General features: G+C 42.4%; 1 protein-coding gene across 1 annotated transcript in view; it reads left to right on the top strand.

The window, feature by feature from the left end:
* The first annotated feature begins 249 nt into the window (after positions 1–249).
* The window catches only part of NOX4 (NADPH oxidase 4), a 154,845-nt gene continuing 129,670 nt past the window's right edge, over positions 250–25,424 (top strand). Inside the window, exons 1-7 of the mRNA XM_084650380.1 lie at positions 250–344; positions 1,414–1,509; positions 15,148–15,258; positions 15,875–15,959; positions 16,853–16,950; positions 19,300–19,327; positions 25,066–25,138. Coding sequence (XP_084506506.1) covers positions 288–344; positions 1,414–1,509; positions 15,148–15,258; positions 15,875–15,959; positions 16,853–16,950; positions 19,300–19,327; positions 25,066–25,138 — 548 coding nt within the window. The 5' untranslated portion in view covers positions 250–287. The remainder of the gene's footprint in view (positions 345–1,413; positions 1,510–15,147; positions 15,259–15,874; positions 15,960–16,852; positions 16,951–19,299; positions 19,328–25,065; positions 25,139–25,424) is intronic.

Below are 25,424 nucleotides of genomic sequence, written 5' to 3'. Positions count from 1 at the left end.
GCTGCCCGCATTCTGCCCCTTCCTCCTCTCCCGCTGGGGAGCAGGGCCCGAGGGCAAGTCCGGGCAGAGCGAGGCCAGGGGCCTCAGCAGCTGCCACGGCGCAGGCTGAGCGCCAGACTGCCCCGGCCGGCCCCCCGGGGGGCAGAGCAGCGCGCGGAGGGAGAGCAAAGGGGGCGGCGGCCGGAAGGCGGGGAGGGGGGAGCGGCAGGACCAAGCCGCCGCCGCAGCAGCAGGACCGGCTCAGCGGCGGCCCCTCGAAGCCCTGCCCCAGGCGCGGGACTCGCACCATGGCTCCGTGCGGGAGCGGCTGGCTGGCCAACGAGGGGAGCAAGCACCTCTCTCTGGTAGGATGCGGCGGCGCTGGCCGGGCGCAGCCCCCCGCGCGCGGCGCTGTCTCTGCGCGCTGCCCCGCGGCTCGCCCAGAGGAAGTTTGAGCTCGGAGCCGCTCGGGGGGGCTGGGGGCTCGGGGCTCCGCGTGCCGGGGCCGCGGGGAGCCGCCTGCCGTGCTGCGGGCGCGGCTGTGTGTGTGCACGCACGTGGACCCAGCGCGCTCTGCCCGGCTCTGTGGGTGTACGCGGGCACGCACGCAGCCCTGCCTGGCATGCACCTCGCACGCTTCGTGGGCATCGCACGGGCCCGCGTGCTGCGGGACCCATTTCCACGCGCATGTCGGGGGGGGGGGTTGGGTGGCTAATGTCCATTGTGTGCCCTCGGGATTTGTGGGTGTAAATGCAGATGTCCCTGTATGTTGTGTGTGTACATGTGTGTGTATATATACGCACGTGTGTGCTATATAAGCATAGGTGCTGGGACTAGGGATGCTGGGGTGCTGCCGCACCCCCTGGCTTGAAGTGGTTTCCATCATATACAGGGTTTACAGTTTGGTTCAATGTCTCTCAGCACCTGCTCTACAAAAATTGTTTCAGCACCCCTATGACTAAGGGATAATGAACGCATGTGTATCTATGTGTGGTGCATGTGGGTTTGATCTATGTTATAGCCTCTGGAGGGTTGGAGCAGAAAAAGCATGGATCTCCTCTGAAACTGCTTTTCCTTGCTTGGGTCTCATAATTTGTCTTTTCCTTCACTATTTATTTATTCTTTGACTCTTTAATAGCAGCACCTAACTCTATATATTTTGATAGACAGCTTGCATGCAAGATGCTACATAAGATTGTAAAGGACTGAACCTCAAATGCAAACTTTTCGGAGGCTGGCTGAGAACAAAAAGTTTTACAGCCAGCAGGGGCTGTTTTTGTAATGTCTTTCCACTCGTTTTCTCATTCAGCTGCAAAAGCCTTAGAGAGCTCATTACATGTGTGCTGTGTGATGGAAAGAAATATTGAGAAGTTCTGGACTGTAAATGTGCCTTTCATTGACATGCATTCTTTCTTGTTGTCTTGTTCGTTTTAGCTTTTCTGGCTCTCCCTGAATGTGTGGCTCTTCTGGAAAACCTTCCTGCTGTATTACCATGGGCCGCAGTACTACTACTTACATCAGATGCTAGGTGTAAGTGATCCTTTTTCCAAGGTGGTGAGGAGGGGAGTCAGGAGCAGAAATGTGTTGCTGAGGGAAGAATTGGGGTTGCTTAGTAGCCCTTGAAGGGGGGGGAGAGGAGGGCAATGGAGGATCCATAAGAAATGGGCTATGAGATTGTTGACATTTTTGTGGGGTTAGCAATTTGATAGTGTTGAGAATAATCTCTATGTTGGAGTGAATAAAGGGTAAGGAGCTAGTCAAGTGGCTAGGAAAAGCCAACTGCAGGCATGCTTAAAAGATCTGACACTGTAAGCATGATCACAGATGACTGGGGCTTTAGTTTTTAGTCATCATAACAGTGCAAGCTTGTGAGCTTGTTCTGGTGAGCTTTTATGCCAGTTCTCATGCTGTATGTGTCTTAGGGGAGTTGTTTTATTAACTATCTTAGTCTTTCTGCCTTTTTCCATCTCATTTTCATGTTCCTGTGTGCTTGGTTAATAAATAATTATAAGTCCCGTCATTTTTTGCCTTAATTTCTGGCAATCAGTGTGAAAAAAGATGGCATCTACCTGTATAATGCTGACATCTCCACTTTGCCTTTGCAATGATGGACCCACCAGAAATAGTTTCTAGGTGGTGAGATGTAGGTCTTTTTCTTTCTTGAAGTTATCAGTATCTCCTGAGTAGGTACAATTAGCTTGCACTGTAAACTGTCCAGAGGGAATGAGCAAAGGGGAAAAAATATAGTGATGAAAATCTGGCCCTTGTTCTGTCTGTGTCTTAGTCCCCAATCCGTAAAATGGGTATGAATACTTCCCTAGCTCACAAGGGTGTTGTGAGCACAAACGCGTTAAAGGTAGTGAGGGGCACAGATACGGCGCTAATAAATAGGACCTCAGATACATCTATTAGTCAGAGGCTGATAGGAAAGAAGGAGTTCTGGTTCTGAGTCAGGAACACTACCTGAGTAAGAATCCCAGCATTCTCTCAGTAACCGGGGATGGAATGGTGCGTGGTGTTTGCCTGTGACTACTAAATGTGATCCTTTGTCCATCTATAATGTGACCCAGGGCCAGATTTTCCTCATTATATTTTTTCCCCTTTGCACATTCCCTCTGGTCAGTTTACAGTGCAAGCTATATAATCTTTCTTTCTCTTTCTCTCTCTCAAGCCACCGTGCGTACAGCTACATTAAACTGAGTAAATAAAAATCTATATTTTTAAGTGGAGAAAAAATATGGGAGATAATTTCTTAACTGCTGAATAATGCCCTTCCCCTCCCCCCCCCCGTTTTTTTTTCCCCTTTCATTTTTGGATAACTCTAAAATGGCCAACTAGTCATTAATGGAAGAAATTATCTTCTGGGCATGAGAGCATACTGGAGAAATTGCATCCCTAAAGGGAACTTGTTGGTGGAGTATTACATAACTGAAAATGGAAGTGAAAAGAGGAGTCTTATTTCATCCTTTAGCTATACTGGTACTGCTGCACATAGCATTTTACAATATATTATGTTGATGTCTTCTTTATTTCTTGCTTGGAATATGTTCCAGATGATACAATGGCTTGAGATCTCATTTGCTGCTGCTTTATCATGATAAAGACTTTGCTATTTGAGGCCAAGTTTCTCCCTGCAAATTTCTGGTGCAACTCCACTGAAGTCTGTTTTTCCCACTACAGTCTGGAGGGAATTAGGCATCTTGAAACTTTGTTTGCTTTATCGTACTATTTTGTATTTAATTGCCTCGTAACCAAAGGATGCCAGATGTGTTTATTAGTCTGCTTCTTCCAGTAGGTGTTTCGTGTAGCAAAAATTGTTACTAGACACTTTTATTTTTTCCCTTTGTTATTTAAGCTCCTCTTCCTGTATTGGGATTTCACAATATTGTTTAAGGGTTTAACTCATGTGTCCAATTATCAACATAGTCTGTGTCTGATTTGGAGGCAATTTGCTGCCTATTATATTGTTCTGTCTGCCTTCTCTTTCTGCCATTCTGGTGTTTTGCAGAGTTTCCTTTAACCCTTTGTCCTCTCTTCTCAGACTCAACAATCCAACAATGCTATTCAGGTTATCATCTGTTAAGGGCCAACAAAGAGCTCATTCTTTGCACTGTACAGATCTTTAACGTTCATTGTTTGCTTTTTTAATTCTTTTCCACTCAAGTGGCAGTGCTCCCATCAAGGATGTCTATATGACCATTTTTTGGGAGACCTCTTGCTGTTGTGCTACCTCAGATGGAGCTTCATCCATAGTAGCAACATTGGGAGCATTAATGCACACAGGGCTCAAGTAGCCCTCAGCATTTTTACCACTGTCTCTTCTAGAACTGTGGTAAAAATGTCGGAGTCCTGTCTACATTACCATTGGAGCTTAGATACTAGGGTGGTGAGCACAGAGTAAGTACTTACATAGAAGAGAATAGGTACAGTGATATCTGTGCAATGGAGGGATATTTTCCCTAATAGTCTAGCATAGACAAGGCCTTAGAATGAACATAGGCACATTAACCTTGAAGACCTAACTTTACTTTCAACCAGGTTTGCTGGGTTGATTAACTCCCTGAGACGGAGATGTGTACAGTGTGTTTCCTGATTGCTATTGATGTTTACATTATAGTCTACATGATAAGGTGTGCACCTAATGACAAAGGAGGATGAATGCAACAGAAATATGGAAAAAAGGGGTGGAGAGAAGGGGGAAATCCCCAAAATAGCAGCATTGCTCAATAAACCATGACCCAGACAGGATTAGAGATCCAGACATCTCAAAAGAGAAGCCTCTTTGGGCCTGATCCTGCAACCTGTGCCCTTTGAGGTGCTGAGCACCCTTATCTCACAACTGACTCCATGGGAATTTAGGGCAGGATCATCCCTTCACAGTCTTCTGGTAAAGAGTGCATAATAGAGTCCCATTCTTCAGAAAGGGACTATGTTCCTTCAAAGGGAGCGTGATATAAAATGCCCACATACTTAGAAGGACAGTACATGCGTGTGTCACACAGGAGCGCTGACAAGAGGCTGATCTTTATTTTCTAGCTTCATGTCATCTGCTCTGGGTCAGGGCACTGTTACATCTTCCCTGTTTTTAAAAAATAAAAAGCAAATAAAATCCTATATCAGCCCTCTCCCTTTCCCCCAGATTAATATGCTTAGGTAATAAAACACAAAGAGATATCTAGGCAGGAGATTAGTTTAGGCTCTGATGGCTTCTGTTACACTTCAGACAATGACTTACTTTGCTCAGGTGGGTTGTGTCATTGTCTCCAGCAGAGTTACAGAGCTCATATGGTCCATGCAGGTAACATATATAATGTGTACGTACACTGGATATGAAGAAAGAAACAGACAAAAAAACAAAAACAGGCTCAGAGGAGTGGCCTGGATTAATGGGTTCCAAGTGGCATGGAAAGAAAATGACTCATATAGTTAGCCACAAGAATTTAGAGCTTCAGTTTTGTTACGAAGACCATTCCCCTATGTTGGGGAAGGGGCTAAATCTGCTGCTGATGTTTGCTCTCTCCTGCCCCTTCCCTATTTTGTATTGCATCAGATTCTGATCTCAGTTACACGAGTGTAAACTTAGAGTAACTCTGTTGATTTCAGTAGTTACTCCAGATTTACCTCAGTGTAACTGAGATTAGAGTCTGGTCCCTAATTTAATTAATTTTTTTATATTTATATAAACACTAGATATAGCTGTATCTGTAAATATATAACCATGTGTCAAACATTTAAAAACTGTCTGACTCCAGTATGCCCCCAATGACTTAACATAACTTCAAAAGAATTGCAATTAATTGAGGATGGGATTACATAGCTCTCTGCCTCCAAAGTGTCCTCTTTTAGGAACAAGTACAAGCTAAAATGAGGTGCTAAAATGTTCTGGTAGATTTTTTTCCTCCCACTTCCATTTTCTGGGAATAAATAAATCCAGCCAGAAAAGCTGTGTTTGCCAGAGTTCCAGCCAAATTTGGCTGTCTCTAGGGGTATGAATAAGTTTTCTTTAAAAAGCACCTGATCTTAACCAAGATCAAACTCCAAACTTTTCTTTCATCCCAGATTGTAAAGTGTGTGACATTTGCATGTACTCTGTGATCAGGAATAAGGAAACATACACAGTACAAACAAAAGGCAAATGAGTAAAAATTAAGTAAAGTGCTCAGTGAAGCCTGCCTCACCCACAGAGATCCTATAAATAATTTTGACTCAGAGAAACTGAGGCATGGATGAAAGTTCATTGATGGACTCTGGGTCTTCGTCCTTTTATTTTGTGCTTCAAGAGGAGTTTAACATGTGAAATAATACCCTACTCCTTGAGGTCTTATCTGTGATCTCCCTTCTAATGTATTCCCTGAACTTAATATTAGGTTTCAGTGCATACAATTGTGACATCAACTTTCATCTTAGTGTTGTTGATAACTTTGCCTGAGAACTTCGGGGCATCGTGTGGTTTATATTAATGATAAATAGTTTTAGTCTCTTCTTGTGTTAATGCTGAAATATCCTGCTTAACCCAAGAAAAGCATATTTCCTCCATTACAGCATTCTTCCAGCACCCCTTGCAGCAGCACCCAGAGAACCAGGAACCAGTTGTGACTCCCTGGTTCTTTGCTTCAGCCTAGGTTGGAGCAGCCTGGGGACTACCCTGATGACGTGTACCAGCTGGCAGTGGTCCCCATGGGACCCTATGTTGCTGGGAATAGCTGGAGAGCAGTACACTCCACCCATTCCTGCTCCCCACTCAGACATATCTATACATATTCTCTCCCCCCTCACCCCCAAACACGTCTCTGGCTCTTACTGGCTTTGTGCTTGCCTAGAGAGAAAAGGTGTTTCAGTGTATTGGATGCTAGCTTGTGACTCTGGTTTCAATTCCCTGCTCTAGTACAGACTTCCTGTGTGATTTTTGGGCAGTCATTTCAGATACTTCTACATTGCAAAAAAACGCCCCGTGGTGGAGAGTCTCTGAGCCCAGGGCAACTGACTTGGGTTTGTGGGGCTTGTGCTGCAGGGCTAAAAATAGCAGTGGAGATGTTTCTGCTTGGGCTTGAGCCTCGGCTCTGAGACCCTTCCCCCTCGCTGGGTCTCCAGTTCAAGTGGGAATGTCTACACTGCTATTTTTAACACCGTAGCAGGCGCCCCGTGAGTCTGAGTCAGTTGACCCAGGCTCCGAGACTCACTGCTGAGAATTTTTTTTGCTTTTTTTGCAGCATAGATGTACCATTAGTTGCACCCTCAGTTCCTCATCTGTAAAATGGGGATGATAGCACCTCTCTACCTCACAGGTTTAGTGAAGTGCTCAGATATGATGATAAAGGAGGGTTCTTTAAGTACTGAGAGAGACAGGACTCTGAGCAGCAGCTGGTGGGTTGGCTGCCTCCTTTTGCTCTGCATGAAACAATTTAATGTGCTACTTATGTGAAGTAATATCTTCTCCTTCTAGACAAGAGAGGATTGTATGCCTGCTATTTTATAGTTAGTTAACAGGGATATGTTCCTCTGTTAAGATTTGCCTTGGAGCAAGAATCTTCTCTTCCTCTATCATTGTTTAAAAATCCAAAGGTCCACTCTTTTGAGCCATTTGTTACTACATGATAATGTGAAAGTCGCCCAGGTAGCACAAAGGAAGTTGAGAGACCATTTAGGGATCACTTGGAAAGAGTGAGTTACTTAGTGACATTTTTGAGCTCTTGGCTGTTTATCAAGTGAAGCTTTAGCTCTCAAATTTATTTCTGGACCTTCCGTAAACTGTGGTTCTAGACATTACTCATGTTTTTGCGTTATCCATTGTTTCCCAACAGCGCATGAGCTTGTCACATCAAGCACATTGCCCAATTTGATTTCTGCTCAGTAAAAGCTTACACAAAGCATTATTGAAACCACGTGACATTTTCCATCAAAATACATGAATCACACTTTTTTGGAAATGTCCTGCTTTTTTTTTACAAGTTGTTTCACATTTTGTTTGTAATGATGTGGTGGAAATGAACCTGAATTAATATGAAGGCAGTGGATTATAGGAATATATCTTTATTAAAGATCACTAAGACAAAATACAAATAATGGTTGCTGGCCCATTTAGGTGGCAACCTGATTCCAGGAGAGGGCACTTCTTAATTTTTCATAGAAAGGCAGGCTGATTCTCATCCTCCTCCACTCCTGCCTGTCCTCCATCACTCTCCCCCATAATGTACCTAGACAGTTCAGTACACAGAGACTAGGGGCCTTATTCTCATTTCCTTCGCACCATTATAACTCCATTGCTTTCAGTGTTGCCTTCTAGATTTACACCAGAGTGAGTGGAGAATTCTGAGGGGGTGGTCATGTGGGAGGAACATCTTGGGGGTGGGTGAAGTTATGGGATAGATGGACATGCGTACTCATGAGTCAGATGAGGTATATCCTACTGTGGAGAACATATGGGGGCAGCAAATGGGGGAGGTGTCTCATAGGGACAATGAGCTACTAGTGGCCTACTTACTATCTCTGTAAGTAAGGGAAACCTGCAGCCTTCTCCGTAGACATCCCCTATAGCACATACTTGTTTCTACCCCAGCTGTACTTTGACATAAGACTGCTGATCATAAGGAACTGGGTGATAGTTGGTTTAACATTTTTCTCCTCGGGGTTAACAGAAATATATTCCAAAGACTGTTGTGTGCCAACGATCAGAAGGAATCATACGTTTTTTGTGGCAGTTGTGATAAACTCTTTGCTATGAGCACATCATAATTGCTGTGAAAAAAAAAAGGCCTACTTTTCCGGCAGGACAGACATGCACAAGAGTTGCCGCTAGGGTATGTTCAAAAAGCAGAGCACAGCTACCAGTGGGGTCCAGAATCTTTGTGGTCAGTTGGTGCCAACACAGCACGCAAAGAGCCTGCTGCTTCTCAAAGTCATGCTGGTTGAGCTGAGGTCAGCGGAGTCATACCAGTGTAACACAAGTGTCAAGGTTCCTTCCCCACTCTGAACTCTAGGGTACAGACGTGGGGACCTGCATGAAAGACCCCCTAAGCTTATTTTTACCAGCTTAGGTTAAAAACTTCCCCAAGGTACAGACTTTGCCTTTTCCTTGAACCGTATGCTGCCACCACCAAGCGTTTTAAACAAAGAACAGGGAAAGAGCCCACTTGGAGACATCTTCCCACAAAATATCCCCCCAGGCCGTACACCCCCTTTCATGGGTTAAAGGCTTGATAATAATAATCCTCATAAATTGGTACAGGTGAACACAGACCCAAACGCTGGGATCTTAAGAACAATGAAAAATCAATCAGGTTCTTTAAAGAAGAATTTTATTTAAAGAAAAGGTAAAAGAATCACCTCTGTAAAATCAGGATGGTGAACACTTTACAGGGTAATCAGATTCAAAACATAGAGAATCCCTCTAGGCAAAACCTTAAGTTACACAAAGTCACACAAACAGGAATACACATTCCCTCCAGGACAGCAAATTTTACAAGCCATTAAACAAAAGGAAATCTAACACATTTTTTAGCTAGATTACTTACTAAGTTTACAGGAGTTGGAAGGCTTGCATCCTTGATCTGTTCCCAGAAAAGGTATCACACAGACAGACAAAACCCTTTGCTCCCCCACCACACACACACACACAGAGATTCGAAAGTATTTTGTCCCCTCATTGGTCATTTGGGGTCAGGTGCCAGTGAGGTTACCTTAGCTTCTTAACCCTTTACAGGTGAAAGGATTTTGCCTCTGGCCAGGAGGGATTTTATAACACTGTATACAGAAAGGTGGTTACCCTTCCCTTTATATTTATGACAACAAGTGTAAGTGAATTCTGAATCCGGCCCAATAACTTTCTGTGAGTTACTTCTGGGAAGCCAGTGAAAATCTATGTGTGTCAGGATCCCCAGGGTTCAACCTGGGACTGTGGGAGCACTATGCCCCCTTTACTTCATATTCTGTGTTGTCTCTCACAATACCTTACTGGTGGCAAGCAGTAAACCTCTCCAGTACAACCGCATGTGGAGCCCCATACCCAGCTAGGTTGCATGAATGCTCCCAGAGCCACTCATGGATCACACAGAGAAAGGCACCAGCCAAATCACCCAGCTCCCAGGCCTGCACCCTAGGAATATACCGTCTTGCACTGCTCAGGACCCTTTCTTGAGCAATGCAAGTTTATTAATTGATTCACCACTTCATTAATGGAAAGTGGGTATACACCAGCCTTTGTGACCTGAGCAGATTTACCAAGCAGTTCAGTCAAACTCACTCATAAGGATAAACATTAAAAGAAGTTTATTGATTACAAAAGATAGATTTTAAGTGGTTATAAGTGACAGGCAAAAAGTCAGAGTTAGTTACCAAAAGAAAAGAAAATATAAGCACACAGTCTAAACTCTCAACCCTATGAGACTGGGCAACATATACATCAGGCAGTTTTTCTCATCCCGGTGGTTACAGCAGGTTGGTTACAATCTTTCATACGCAGGCTTTTCCCTCTTAGCCTGGGGACCAGTCTCTTCTGCTCCAGCTTTCTCATTGCTGTCAGCGTAGGTGGGGGAGAAGAGAAAGGACTAAGCATGGGGCCACTGTGTTCTGTTTCATACCCTTAGTCCATGATGTGCATAAGTCCAGCACTGCTGAGTCACCAGGCCAGGTTGGTTGAGCAACTCCCCTGGTGTGGCCTTGTGCAAGTGAGTCATTGAATTGTAACTCCCTTGCTGGACAATGGCTGTGGATGGTTGTTTGACACCTACCTGGGCATTGGTTAGCTCCCTTGTCCTTGTCTCTGGGGATCTAATATCTGGGCAGTTCCCTAACTCACAGCATATTTTAGTGACAACCATACAACAAAATCTCATAACTTCCTATGCACTAGTACACATATTTAGATAGAAAAATAGCTCTCAGCAAATCATAACCTTTCTTCTGATATCTCACATGGCATGCTTTCTATAAAATATCATAATTATATATAAATGATGAATATGGGGGCGCTCCCCCGAGGTATAGTGTGTCACACTATGTTTGTGCAAACTAGTGATAGACAAACCAGTTCAGATGAAATAAAATACCCACTCTGCGTACTAAAGCAGAACTGAGCCATTTTGAAGTTTGGGGGAAAAACTCTGGGCAAACTTTCCTGTTGCACTCCTCCTCATTTTGATGATGGAAGATGGGCTGCTGAAATGCTGCATACAGTGCTTTCCTTAAGCTATTTCCAGCCCACCTGCCGTATACATGGTTCAGATTTTTGGGGCGCTCCTTCAATTGGAACCATTAGGGTGTGTCTACAGAGTCCAGGGGAGCAAGACTCCAACTCGGGTCAACAGACTTGGGCTCCCTGGGCTTATATTACAGAGCTAAAAATAGCCGTGTAGTTGCATTAAACAGAGGCATAGCATGCAAGTCGTGGGAAGTGGTGGTACCGCTCTACTTGGTGCTGGTTAGGCCTCAGCTGGAGTACTGTGTCTAGTTTTGGTCCCAAATGTATAGAAAAGATGTGGAGAAACTGGAAAGAAGCCAGAAGTGAGTGACAAAGATGATCAAAGGGATGGAATGCAAGCCATGTGAGCAAAGGCGGAGGGAACTGGGCATGTTTAGTTTGAAAAAGAGGAGATTGAGGGGGGATATGAAAGCGGTCTTCAAATACTTGAAAGGCTGCCATAAAAAAGATGGAGACAAGTTGTTCTCTCTTGCCACAGAGGGCAGGACAAGAGGCAATGGGTTCAAATACAGCATAGCAGATTTAGATTAAATCTCAGGAAAAACTTCCTAACTGTAAGAACAATAGGACAATGGAACAAACTGCCTCGGGAGGTTGTGGAAGCTTCTTAACTGGAGGTTTTGGAGGCTGGATAGCCATCTGTCTTGGATGGTTTAGACACAACAAATCCTACATCTTGGCAGGGGTAAGCCTAGATGACCCTTGTGGTCCCTTCTAACCCTATGATTCTGACAAGAAATAATTTCACCATATTTAATAATGTTCAAGACAGTAATCACCCTGGGCTCAGCTAACAATAGACATGGGATTCCATTGTAATTTTTTGTGAGATAATCACATCTAATTATTATTACGTATTGTTTGTGTTATTGTAATGCCTAGGAGCCCTAGTCGTGGACAAGCACCCCATTGTGCTAGGCACTGTACAAACAGAACAACAAAACAAAACATGGCCCTTGCCTCTAAGAGCTTGCAATCTGATACAAGCACTGTTAGATAATGGCTGCGTGGATGCTGTACATTTCAACCCAAGCAGAAATCCTTGTGTTCAATATCCTTGTGATGTATCACATGTGCCAGATAACAGAAGTTATAAAGTTTACCAGTTGCTTTGCTTATTATTCTTGAGCTTTGGAATGTTTTCTGTTAGCACTCTCATTTTTTCTGGATTTTGCATAAACTGTAGTTCAGATCGTTGCCGTGTTTCTCATTTCATCACTGAAATTCTCTAACCCGTTCTTTGTGTCAAAAACCTCTAATGAAAATGTTTAAACACTTCAATTTCAGTTTCTTAAAAATTATTCCTTTGACATATACAGCTCATTTCTAGACTTCCTTTACAGAAATAATAACTAATGAAAATAGCAACAAACTTCACCTCTCCAGAATTCAGCGTACACAGATATGCCAGAGCAAAACAGAACACTGCCACTTTTCTGATACTCCAAAAATATTTGTGATGTTCTAAAATGATTCATTTTGCATAACCTGGGAGTCACTTTAAGCCTAATCTATGGCAAGGAAATAGAAGTACTATGTTTACTATGAATGCCACAATGTTCAAATGATTTTTTTTACTCCTTTTGAACTGTGGGTTGTTGACTGTGGCCTCTTTTACCTAAATCCCACTTATCCTTGTTCCCACGGAAGCAGCTCAGTTGGTATTCAGCAGAGGTCTAGATCCCTGATATGGCAGAGAGCAGGTCCAGGGTGTATGTGTGTGGTGAGTGGGTGATCACTCTTTCATGCCATCATCACAACACTATGGACATTTGCGAGTCTCCCTTCATTCTCTGGAGGCTAGTGTTTGATGGGGGGAACACCTAGCAGCTCAGCTCTAACGCAGAGGACTGAAAGGAGCCGGGGGGATTGGGAGCCAATGTGGAGGCACAGATGCTCCCCCCAGGTGGCCCACTCCACTGAAGATCTCATACAATCTGTGCGTATTTCAGGTATCCGTTGGCTTTGTGGTCAAACTCACTACAAAGAGATGGGGCGTATAGGGGAGAATCATCCACTGTTGCAAACTCTGTGCAGGCATGCAACCACCACAATTTCCTTTCCCAGTACAGGGGACCGCCGGGCCCAAACCTGTGCAAGTGATTTCAGATCCTTCTATATGAAAGGTACCATGTAAAAATAAGATCATTGTTACCGTCACCACCTTTCTGTGGCTCTGTGCCTGGTAGGGATCCACAGGATTTTGTCCCCGCTGTCCTTTATATAATAATCTGTAATCAAGATTTAGGCATCTCTTCATCTATTGCCTGTAATGCAGCCCCTCTGGAGTGGAAATTGGCACTCCTAAATAGTACACAGCAACTCTGAATAACAGGACAGGAATCAAAGAGGATGAGTTAATACTGTTTGGGCAATATAATTGCCCATGTCAGAAATCGGACAAGAAGCCAGGGTTATTACCTCTGCCTTTATAAAATATGCCTGGGATCTTTAATGACTATAACAAGTTTAGATCTTAGTTTTATGCCTTATCAGAAAGACAGCACCTCCTCTAATGTTACAGTGGACGTAGTCTTGGTAGGCTGTGTGAATTCTAAATGAGAAGTGTATGTTAATTATTTTATTTGAGAGTGTATGTATATGTAATATTAGAGCTGGTGGGAAAATTCTGTTTTCCACAAAAAAGCGTAGAAAGAAATGACAAATTTTCATTTTTTTCCAAAACACTTCACAGGTTTTGTTTTTTTTAATTTTTCAACTAACTGTAAACTGACCCTCCTCTCCTGGTTTCCACCTCTCTTTTTTTCTTTCATTTTTTCCCCTTTCCTTTCTTTTTCCCCCTTAAAGAAAGTGAAAAAAACCTGAAATTGTTTTGATTACATTTGAGGTTACATGTTACAAAAATAGCTATGTTTTATTTTTTTTTGAAAAAGGACAAAAATTTCAATCAGCCGTATCCTAAAAATTGATACTATATTTTTATTTTCATTTATATTTTAAAAATACACATATGCAAAAATGACTTGTCTTTTAACATGTATACTTTTTTAATCATTTTTTGTGTGTGTGCGAGATGCTGTATTTCTACAGACGTCCCTTAGGAATAAAATGTCTTTATCTACTGACAGTCTGACTGCATCTTTTGTAAAAGCTAACAGAAAAATGCAAATTCAAACTAATAACGGGGAGAGCTGCTGCAACTTGCTAAATTTTGTGAATTTAGGGTGAAGGCATCACAAGGTGTACTTTGCTCATTTATTTGACGTGAGGTTTAGGTTTAATTAGTTAGGATCCAAGTGGACCAGTAAATGTTATATAGCATATTTTATAAAAGCTTTAGTGAGTGGAGTTCCCAGCTATCAACTCCCCATTGCTGATTTGGGGTCCAATTTAGGGAATGTGCTTATTAGCAGTGTGTGACTTGGTAAGGACCTACTGTGAGTCTATTCCAACCGTCTCTGAAACGGCACAATTATTTCCATTTTAGCTGAATTAACGTATGATGTTGTTCTTTGGCTCATTTATCACAAAGCCATTAAATTTTAGTTAAGTGGCTAATGAGGGTCTTCACGCTGTTTAATCCTTTCCTCCTCTCTAACTATGGCTGTGTGACCCCTCTGGCCACGTAGAGGGTGGTTGCTCCATTGACATTAGGGTTGCTTTTGATTTATTCCCTTACACGTGCTTGTGAACGTTGCTTAGGGTGGCAGTTCTTTCCAAGTGAGATGTCACCTTTTGACATAAAAAGAGGCCAGTCCAATTCCTACTGAAGTCAAAGTGAGTCTTTCCATTGACTTTGGTGGGAGTTGGATCAGGCCTACGATTAGGTCAACAAATCCTCACAGCAGATTTTCTCTCTTCTTTTACATAGCTAGGTCTGAACTATTGCTATAGTTACTTATGGGGCTGAGTCCTACCCCTTATAAAATCTTTCCAGATTCTTCTGCTCTCAGAAGCAACAACTGGGCACCTCCAAGCTCCTCTAGGGAAGAGCAAAGAATTCTTTTAATTATTCTACAGTAGGGTGACCAGCTCTCCCGATTTTATAGGGACAGTCCCGATATTTGGGGCTCTCTCTTAGATAAGCACCTATTATCCCCCACCCCCTTCCTGATTTTTCAAACTTGATATCTGGTCGCTGTACTCTACAGGGTCTTCAAAATTGTTTCTTTGGGACAAATTTAGTTCATTTTGTTTAGCCACCTTAATTTTTGACAATAAGGGTGTAATATATATTGTGTTACAATCTATCATAGCCCCGCCCAACCATAGTACCTGAGCCCCTCACAGTCATTAGTGCATTTATCCCCACAACTCCCCTACCAATTAGGGAAGTACTATTATTTATTTAGAGGAGTAACTGAGGCACAGAGAGCCTAAGGTCACATAGGAAACCTGTGGTAGAGTAGGGAATTGAACCTGGGTCTCCCAAGTTCTAGCCTAGCCTAGCCCCCTACCCATACTGGACCATACTATCACTCTATAATCTGACTCTTGCTGTATTTGTTCAGCTAGGATTGTGTATTAGCAGAGCTTCAGCATCTGTCCTCAACCTGAACTGCAGCCTGGTCCTTTTACCGATGTGCCGTATTCTCCTGGCCTTCCTCCGAGGATCTCAGAAGGTAAACAACATTTAGAATCAATCAGTTAATAAGGACCATGCACATAGACAGATTCCTAAGAAATATTAGAAAGGTTACAGTACACACATATTTAGTTACTATTCATTTGCTTGGCTGTAGATAGTGCTGGTCTGCAGACAGGTATCCTAGATGTGCATGGTAGATACATTGTGTGTGGACCCTGCTCCGGATCCCTTTGAAGCTAAGGAAAGTATTGATTTTGACCTGGCTGGGTTGGGCCCAGTGCTAAGAACATTTCTTGCTTTGGTAAGTAAGGTCATCTTGTGCCCGTGTGCACAAGAAGAGTGAGCGCAAGTGAAGCCTTATCCCCATAGATCCTAAGGCCAGAAGGGGCCATTTTGCTGATCTAGTCTGATCTCCTGAATAACACACACCAAACAACATCTTCTAGTAAATTCTGCATCAAGCCCATGGAGTTACCCTGTTGTGTCTAATCCTGTTCCTACTAAATGTAGGTGTTGTGATCAAATAGCATTAAACCTCGTATAAAAGTTAATTTGACAAAGAAATCATGTCTAGAACATCAATTACTTTTAACTTTATTTTCCATTGCTTCATCTTAGAAGAGAGATTGCTTGAATTCTTTTTTTACTAGGTTGCCAGCAGGAAAACAAGAAGGCTGTTGGATAAAAGTAAAACTTTCCATGTAACATGTGGTGTTACTATATGTGTCTTTTCAGGTAAGATTTTATTGTGCTGAGCACTAGCTCATGTGGGAAGCATATTAAACAATACAAGTCACTTGTGGCTTTTCTTGTGCAGTACGTTTTGGGGTAGTTTTTCTCTGTGTTTCTTTGTTTAGACGCGTGAATGTTTTCTCAGACATTTTTGAAGCCTGGGATCTAAATGAGGGTGGAAAGACTTTCCTTAAAAGTTACAGGTTCTGAAGTGTCAGTTCTTATTTCTTATATGAAATCAAATTAAAAGCTGCCGTCCTAACTGATTTCAGACCACATGTAGTCAATTTAAATGAGGAGGCATGAATGTTAGAGATGAAAAGATCTATTGCAAACGTGTGGGCAATACAGGTAAATACCACAAAATATTGCCACTTTCAATGAAGTGTTAACATAGCGTTGACACAGTCCTTTGATTCAGTTTCCCAATCAAAATTATAATGGGAAAATAAATTACAATACTTTAAAAGGTTCAAAATGAGTAGTATTTTTATATCAGCCTATCTGTCCAACTCACTTAGTACAACAATAGCATATGGTGTCTTAGGACTGATCTTGTTTCCCCTAAAGTGAATGGGAGTTTTCCAATTGAATTCAGTCAGAGCTGAATGAGTTCCATAAAGAAGGTTCTTATATAAAATCTGCAGGTCAGAAAATTGAATGTTCCAAATATGCAAAGGAAAATGATAAACAGGTAGTTTATATATAAAGGCTAGGAGTAGGATAGACTAAATTATAATGACGGAATCAGCTTAGTCAGTCACTTGGGACCCAGATCTACAAACTCATGTGTGTAAGAACAGGGATCCACCTACGCATATGAGCTACCAGGGTTAGGGGCTTCACATAATCTTCAAAATGCATCTTAGTGAACTGAGATTTGTTCCGTTTTATAGTCTTACATGTTGCCGCACACCTGGTGAATGTCCTTAACTTCTCTGTGAACTATACTGAAGAATTTTTGGCGCTAAATGCAGCAAACTACCGCGGTGAGGTGGGTGACCTGTTCCTTTATATATTCCTTGAAATAGTTGTAACTTGTATGGTGCCTTATAGTTTCCATGAGTGATGTGTACAGTGGTGCTTGTCTTGCATACTGTGAAAATGCAGTATCCTCTTGATTTCTTTTCTTCCTTTCGACGGCTAGAGTACTAGGACTGGAGTCAGGAGACCTAGCTATGCCACTGACTTTCTGTGCGACCTTAAGCAAGTCACTTATTTATTTATATTTTATTAATCCTCCCTCCCCCAAAAATGAGGGGAGAAAAAGACAAAAAGAACAAAAAAAGTAAAGGAATGGGAAGGGAGGGAAAGGAAAGAAAGGAAAGGGGGAAGGGAAGGAAAAGGAGAGCAACAGCTTGGTTTCTATCTGCTAGGAATTAAAGATTTCTAAAAAGTTAGACCATATCTTTGCCAATTTGTCTTGGGGTCCCTCTTCTCCAAAATGTTACCTGCTCTTTAGCTGCCAGGACAGCCATATTGCTGAGCCAAGCTTCTGTCCCTGGAGGCAGGCTTCTTTTCCGTTTCTGTAACATGAGTTGTTTGGCTAGAGAACCAAGCTAGAGAACCAAGATTTCCATGGAGGTGGAGAGTTTTCAGGATGATGGTTTAATTTTTAAGGTGGTATCCATTATCATGTTAATCCTCCTACTGACGTCTAACCAAAAGGATTGAGAGTCCCCAAACATGTGAGCGAGGGTGGTTCTGGGAGACCCACATCTCCAGCAGCAGTCTCCCCCACTGCCTTTCTGTGTGCCCTTTGGCAAGTCACTTCACTGTTCTGTCTTAGTTTACTGCCCTGCTGCTGGGCAGGCCTTGTTGAATCATTTATGCTGCTATCATTGGACCTTATAAAATGGGAGAGGCAGGAGAATAGATGCTGCATTTGCAGCATTGCACAGGCAGTGTAATGTGACATATGGATTGAAGCATGACAAGATTTGGGCCAATCCTGCTCTCATTCAAGTCAAGGCATGGCAAAACTGCTGTTGGCTTGAATGGGAACAGTATCGGATACTTTTATTTTGGCTTTAATTGTCTGCCTGAATTAGGCTGGAAGCTGCATTCTGCTTGCAAAATGCCATACTCAGCTGACTTTTCTATCTCTGATGTAGCCTCCTTAAATCATATCAGAATGTAGGGCCTAAAGTCATTTGTGGGAAACACTCTGGCCTGAGGAAGTCTTAAAGTCTTCTCCTGCCTTTGCACTGCCTACAGGAGTAATGCTCCCACAGGCTTCCCCACTGTGCATTGCTCCCTAACTGTTCTTTGGGTGGTAGGCTTTGCCCAAAGCGGTGGGGAAATAGGAATCATTTAGTGCTTACAAGGTCAGCATTAACTTATGCTCACAGAGTCCTTCTGAAGTTGAGTGGAGGAATGATTCCATGGAGGATGACTGTCTCCTTTGCTCCATAATTGCTTCTTCCCTCAGCCTGCCCCTCTCACCCATGATCCTCATGGACCTGGTCTTCACTACCAAAAAAAAAAAAAAAAAAGGGTGTGTTCTTAACTTGAATGAATAAACCTGAGGCAAAATCCTGGTGGAGGCAAGGCAGTTAGAAGTTTTCACATGAGTTAGCAGGTTGAGTTAAAGCCTATGGAGGAGCCTCATCTTTAACTCAACCAGCTAACTCATACAAAAACTACTAACTGCCTTGCCTCCACTAGGATTTTATCTCGAGGGAGTTAACTCGAGGTAAGAACACACTTTGCCCCACACTGGTGAAGACAAGGCCATAGAGGGACTTCCTCAGGATCAAGGGGATTGTGGAAACATGCTATAGTGTTGGCACTCTGCCTTTTCCCCTCCACTCAGATCTGCTGCTTTTTCCCCCCGAACCTCCCACAAGGAAGTGGAGAGAAGCATTTGGCCTGATATTGTGAACTCCTTGAGGCAGCCATGTTAAGCTCACTCCTGCTCCCAGGGAAGTCCGTGACAAAACTCCAGTTGACTTCAATGGGAGCAACATAGTTGCCCCTTGTCTTTATATTCAGCTTTAAAATCTCATCCCTCTCCTACAACTATTCAGTAGCTAGGGAAAGTTGTTTTGTAAAATGATTATCTATGAAAGCAGAGAAGTGTCTGATTGTCTCACTACTCTGCTTTCTTATTCAGTGTGCATTTGGTTTTTGCAAATGGTTGCAAGGGTTGGCAAAAGGTTCAGTGTACATTGATGGAACGTAGTTGTCATTGTTCTCTATTACCAGTTACGCAGTCCACTTTTACAGCCAGGTTTAGGGATTGACTGTCGTAGCGAGGCATGTGGAAATGATGAGCAGTTTCTTATATTAAGAGATATAAAATGATAAATAGCAACTGTGTGTTTTTGTGTCTATTTTTCAGGACCCCAGGAAACTCCTTTTCACTACTGGTAAGTTGGTAACCTTCTGTGCAGAGTTGATAAGCTGATTAGTTAGTTTAGATTTCATATTGCAATCAAACCAGAAATATATTCTCAGCCAGACAAGAGTCTCACTTCCACCCCCAGTCGGATTTACCTCCATTTCTGTAGGGGCAGAGCTGGGACCACAGTGTTCCTAAGTGTTCTTAAAGGTATTTCACTGTATCCACACAGCAATATACAAATGATCATGGGGACCTGCCCTGCTCCTGTTCCAGTCAAAACCAAAACTTCCATTGACTTCAGCGAAAGAAGGATGAGGGCCTTTAGTTTTTGGAGAAGAGAGAAAATAAATCAGAGGGTGGACCCTCTAGAGCAGTGGTTTTCAACCTGTGGTCCCTGGGTACCTCAGGGTCTGCAGACTATGTCTAAGATTTCCAAAGTGGTCCACAGCTTCATTTGAAAATTTTGGGGGTCTACAAATGAAAAAAGGTTGTAAACCACTGCTGTAGAGCCTCATCTCATGGAGCAACATTGATGGAGACGGAGTAATGGGGGATGACTAGTCCAGGTTGTTGCTCCAAGTTAATACAGGCCGCTCAGTAGATCTCTCCTAATATTTAGAAGTGGAGTGAGCCTCTGAAGGAGGCAAACTGAAGGGCTAGGTTATAGCCTGAACCCGACTTTAGGGGCTTTTTGTTGTTATAGGATATCAGGGGAGGAGGGATAGCTCAGTGGTTTGAGCATTGGCCTGCTAAACCCAGGGTTGTGAGTTCAATCCTTGAGGGGGCCATTTAAGGATCTGGGGCAAAAATTGGGGATTGGTCTGCTTTGAGCAGGGGGTTAGACTAGATGACCTCCTGAGATCCCTTCCAACCCTGATATTCTATGACAACTGACCCACTTCATCTGCTTACCTGTCCTTTATGGACAGCCCAGTCTTGCAAGGCTTAGCACTTGCAAGGTACTGAGGAACCTCAACTTCCTTGCCTGACTTCAGTGAGATTTGAGGGTGTTCAGTCCCTCAGAGGTGAGATTCACTTTAAACAAAGGGAAAGCTGCTGCCTCACAGAGTGTCAGTGGATAATAACCCCTCCCCCCAACTTGAGATGACTGCAAGGAAAATTTCACTATTTTCAAAAGAAAACTGTGATCTAACTGAGGCTATGTGATACTGATTCAGTAACCTCAATTAGAATATTTAGAAAATACGCATTCAATATAATGGCTTGATAATGTATTGCTCTGTTATCTGCAAACCAAAAAAATAACAACCATAACTGTTTGCCATTTTTCATCGTCACACTCCAGACAAAATATTTAGTTTCTGTGTTGGTATTATACAAATCTGCCATTTGTTACATCAAGCATATGACGAGATGAACCTAGGTTTGCTTATCCAGTAGTCAGGAAGGAGGAGTTATAGAAATCCTTGGAGTGGTGTGAGCAGAGTCTTCAGTGCTGTTATTCTGCAGATGAGTCAGTGGAACATAATTTCAAACAGAGATTCTACATAATATTAAAACCATATTTCTGTATTATCTAATGTTAGAAAAATAAATGTAACCGAAACACTGACTGGTTGTCTCAGCTGGTTTATGTCAGGATCAGTTCAACTTTAGAATGATTCAGCTGCAACATGGAAGCAAGCAACTATAATCATAAAAATAAATGAGCAAAGAGGTTTTAGTTGCATGCGCATGACAGAGAACAATGTATTCCCATTATGGAATGGATTCCCTGGGCCTGATGCAGACTCTCCTGGCTTAGACACAACTCCTATTGGCACCTACGGGGTCTGTTTTTCTGCTGTGTTTCACCTTGAGCACCCCTGTTCAGAATGAAGACAGAATGCTGCTATTCTGATTTGGTAGGGGTTGGTGCAAGACAGCATAGAAACACGCCAAAAAAAGTTTCATTTGAAAGGACTGCATGATGGGGTCCGGTGTCTCTTGCTCCTGTTGCACTTACTGGAATTAGAAGTCTATAGAAAACATAGTTTTCAAAGGTTCTAAGCCAAATCTAGACCAGGTGTCAGCTGGTGCAGCTTCCATAGAAAATCAGTGATAATCTAAATGGTGGTGTAACTCTGTTGCCTAACTGGCATAGACTCAGACTTTAAGACCAGAAGGGACCAGTATGATCATGTAGTCTGATGTCCTGCACATTGCAGGCCTCAGAACTTCACCTACCCACTCCTGTAATAGACCCATAATCTCTGGTTGAGTTAGTGAAGTCCTCAAATCATGATTTAAAGATTTCACATTACAGAGAATCCACCATTTACACTAGTTTAAACCTGCAGTTGACCTGAGCCCCATGCTACAGAGGAAGGCAAAAACTCCCGAGGGTCTCTGCCAATCTGACCTGGAGGAAAATTCCTTCCAGACCCCAAATATGACAGTAATTTGGACCCTGAGAATGTCAGCAAGACCCGATAGCCAGACTCCTGGGAAAGAATTCTCTGTATTAATTCTCTTTCCCCATCTAGTGTCCCATCACTAACCATTGGGGATGTTTGCTACAAGCAGTTGTAGATCGGCTACATGCCATTGTAGGCAGTTTCAGCATCTCATCCCCTCCATAAACTCAGTCTTGAAGCCAGTTAGGTTTTTTGTCCCCGACTGCTCCCCTTGGAAGGCTGTTCCAGAACTTCACTCCTCTGATGGTTAGAAACCTTCACTTAATTTCAAGCCTAAATTTGTTGATGGCCAGTTTTTATCCATTTGTTCTTGTGTCCCCTCCCTCCCTGGTATTTATCCCTCTGATGTTTTTATAGATAGTGATCACCTCTCCCTTCAGCCTTCTTTTGATAGAAGTAGTGCAGTTGGCATTGATGTGGCATTCAGTGGGTGTTCAAGGTGAGGGTTGTTCACAGACTAAGGAGGAGGAAGAGGGAGGGTGCATCAAAACCAACATCTAATAGGAGGTGCAAATAAAGTATAAGCAGTGTTGCCTTGGATCAGGGAGAGGGCCTGAGTGCACATTGTACAGCCCACAGCCTCTCCATGAATGACCCTGCTTCTGTGGATACCTTGAGAGCTGTGTGGATCTTGGGGAACGCACTGTATTAGAGTGAGAGCCTGCAAGGTGGAACCCATGTCTCCCTAAGGGAGCTAGGGGAAAACCTTGTGTCATTTTCATTCCTCTTCACTTCTCAGTGTATTCACTCATAAGGGATGTTTTGGCCTGACTCTCTAGATCAGTAATTTAATAGCATCCTTCTTTCAGCCCATTGTGCCACGTGTTGAAGTCCTGTCCCACTGAAGTCAGTATCAGACCTTCCATTTTCTTCACAGAGGCCAGGTTTTCATTTATGCTCCCCAGCCTAGAGAGATCAAAACCATGCAGGGGGATTGCATATCCTGCAGTGTAGGAATCAATACTTGGCACAGGTGGTTTAAGGCTTAAGGTGTGGGGGGTTTAATTTTTTTTTTTTTTAGTATAATTTTAAATTTTTAAGAGTTTAACTTGTAAAAAAAAATAGCAGAAGCATTCAGGTGAGAATGCAGCAACCATTTTGAATCACCGTTATTGTTGTTTGAATTGTGGTAGTGCCTAGATGTCCCAACTAGGTTTGGGGCCCTGTTGTTATTAGGTGCTGTACAAACACATTGGTAGACACTGTCCTCACCTTGAAGAGTTTACAGTCTAATTTGAGACAGTAGGCAACAAATGAAACAACAAGAGGATGGAAGGAAGGAAGGAGAGGGGTTGCAGCAATAAGAGTACAGGGGTGCTATTGCACAAATGGATAGTTCCCATTCATCTTAATTTTAAATAAAATGAGCTATCCCTGACCAACCATTAGTTATTATTATTGCCATAGTGCCTAGGAGCCCCAGCCATTGACTAGTCCCCATGGTTCTAAGGGCTGTACAAACACAGAACAAAAAGACTGTCCTTGCCCCAAAGAGCTGACAATCAAATTTGGTGGCTGATTTCTTGAAGGCAACACAGCAGATATGGGACTTGGAGGCAGAGGAGGATGATGACTTTATGGATTAATCTGGTGAGGACACACCATGCTGAGGGGCAGCGTACTAGGAAGTGTGAAGAGGCTTGTGGGAGAAACAGATGGATGTTGAAGGTTGCCATCACTAAAGGAGTATCAGGAATGGTGTGGGGGGTAAAGGGAAAATAAATAAAAGCAGATAAGTAGGGAGGGGACAGAGTTGAGAAGGGGTTTGTAGGTTAGAACAAGAATCTTGAATTTGATGCAGAAGAGAAGGACAAGTGTGTTGGGGATTTGAAGAGTGGGCTCACATGACTGGAATGAAGGCTTAGGAAGCTGATTTTAGCAGCTGTGTTTTGAGTGGAGTGCAGGGGTAATGGGAGGAGGAGGGGATAACTTTTTAGTCATGCACAGATTGAAAATCTATATTTAAAAAGAATAAATGAAGAGAAAGGAGACAAATTGTATTGCAACTCTCCTTGTTTTTTCTAAGATCTAGGGTGAAATCCTGGACCCACTGAAGTCCTTGGCAAAACTCCCATTGATCGTGGAGCCAGGATTTCATCCTAAGATTTTCAGAAATGAGTACTGATTTTGGGTGTCTCAATTTTTGGGTCCCTAACTTTAAGCACATTAAAGTAGTCTGGTTTTCTGGTGCTCAGTATTTTCTAAAAGTCAAGTCTCAAATGGAGCACTCAAAAATTGAGACACTTAAAACCACTCGTCATTTCTGAAAATTTTGGCCTACATTTGGAAGCAAACATGACTTGATCCTGCCCCATTATAACCAATGGAAGCTTTGCCATTGACTTCAGTGGAAGCAAGATCAAGCTCTTAGAGCATAATCTTGCAAAGACTTAGGCATATGTTTAACCTTACACACTGTGAGTGGTCCTATTGGCTTTATGTTATATTAAGCATGGGGCTTTGCAGGCCTGGGTCCTTACATGTTAAAACTCTGAATGATTTGCTTTCTTCAAGAGGTAAAATATTCATATGTAACTCTTCATGGCTTTTAAATGTTTGCTCATTATACATAATTCTTAAGCCACCAACTTTGAAAATCAGATGCCAGCATTAAGGTAGGTAATTTAAAATCTTTGTCCTATCACTCTGGAATGCTGACTGCAGCTCATCCTCGCAGGTTTTGTTCTACAGTCAACAACTTCAAACATTATACTATGTCATGAAGACTAATTGCAGCATTTTTCCCATTTCAGGGTAAAATGGGTCTGCAAATGATCTTAGCAACAGCTGGCATTGCAATTGATTTGCTTGAAATTCTGTCTGTGACCAGTTTTTTAATTGTGCTGTTTTGGAGAGCTGTACATTTTAAAAAAAATTTAACACTCAAAATTAAAATGGAAATGTTCTGCAAGTAACTCGCTTTGAAAGAGATTTCAAAAGTTATTATAAAACCAGCCTTTACAGCAAACTGAAAGCCTGTGCTGTTAGAAAGCTACCTGCTGAGCTCTAGCTGGTTCATGGTGCAAAGGGGGTACAAGAGGAGGAGTGAACAGTAAATTGTGAATTTTAGATGTATCTGTATATACTTGGACTAATGCAAGGAAGAAAACATATTTTCCCCTCTCCAGATGGAGAATAACAGTGAAAATCTCTTTTGCACAAAATTCTCTGAAACTATGTTCATTTGGAAAATTGGCTCTTATAAATACATTACATAAATGAAATAAATCATTTTGATCAATACATGATTTGTGTTCCTAATACAGACCAGCACTTTAAATGGTCATAAAAGATGAGTATACCTTTTCCTATTATAATTTTAAATCTATGTGTGTTTATGTTGCAGTTCCAGGACTGACTGGGGTCCTGATGGTGTTAGTTTTATTCCTAATGTGCACAGCTTCTACATATGCTATCAGGTAAGACTTAAACTGATTATTACGTTGAACATCACAGTCTGAGCAATCGTATTCTGCCACAGATTAGAAGGAATACAGAGCAACTACAATGATATGTAACAGGCATTATATAAATGGAAGGAAAATATCAAATATCTTGTTCCATTTGTTGCACTAACTTGTAGGTAAACTAGCACATTAAGTTTTGGAATCAGTATTTGTACAATAAATATGCAAATTGATGATGTTTTCAGAGTGTAGATTTATTTAAGAGACATGGTAAACTTGAAATCTGGACAGTTTTACT

The sequence above is a fragment of the Lepidochelys olivacea genome (assembly GCF_965140295.1).
Source record: "Lepidochelys olivacea isolate rLepOli2 genome assembly, chromosome: 1".
In the NCBI taxonomy this organism is placed as follows: Eukaryota; Metazoa; Chordata; order Testudines; family Cheloniidae; genus Lepidochelys; species Lepidochelys olivacea.
Note: the sequence above shows the minus strand (reverse complement) of the source record. Positions and strands in the feature narration are given on the sequence as shown.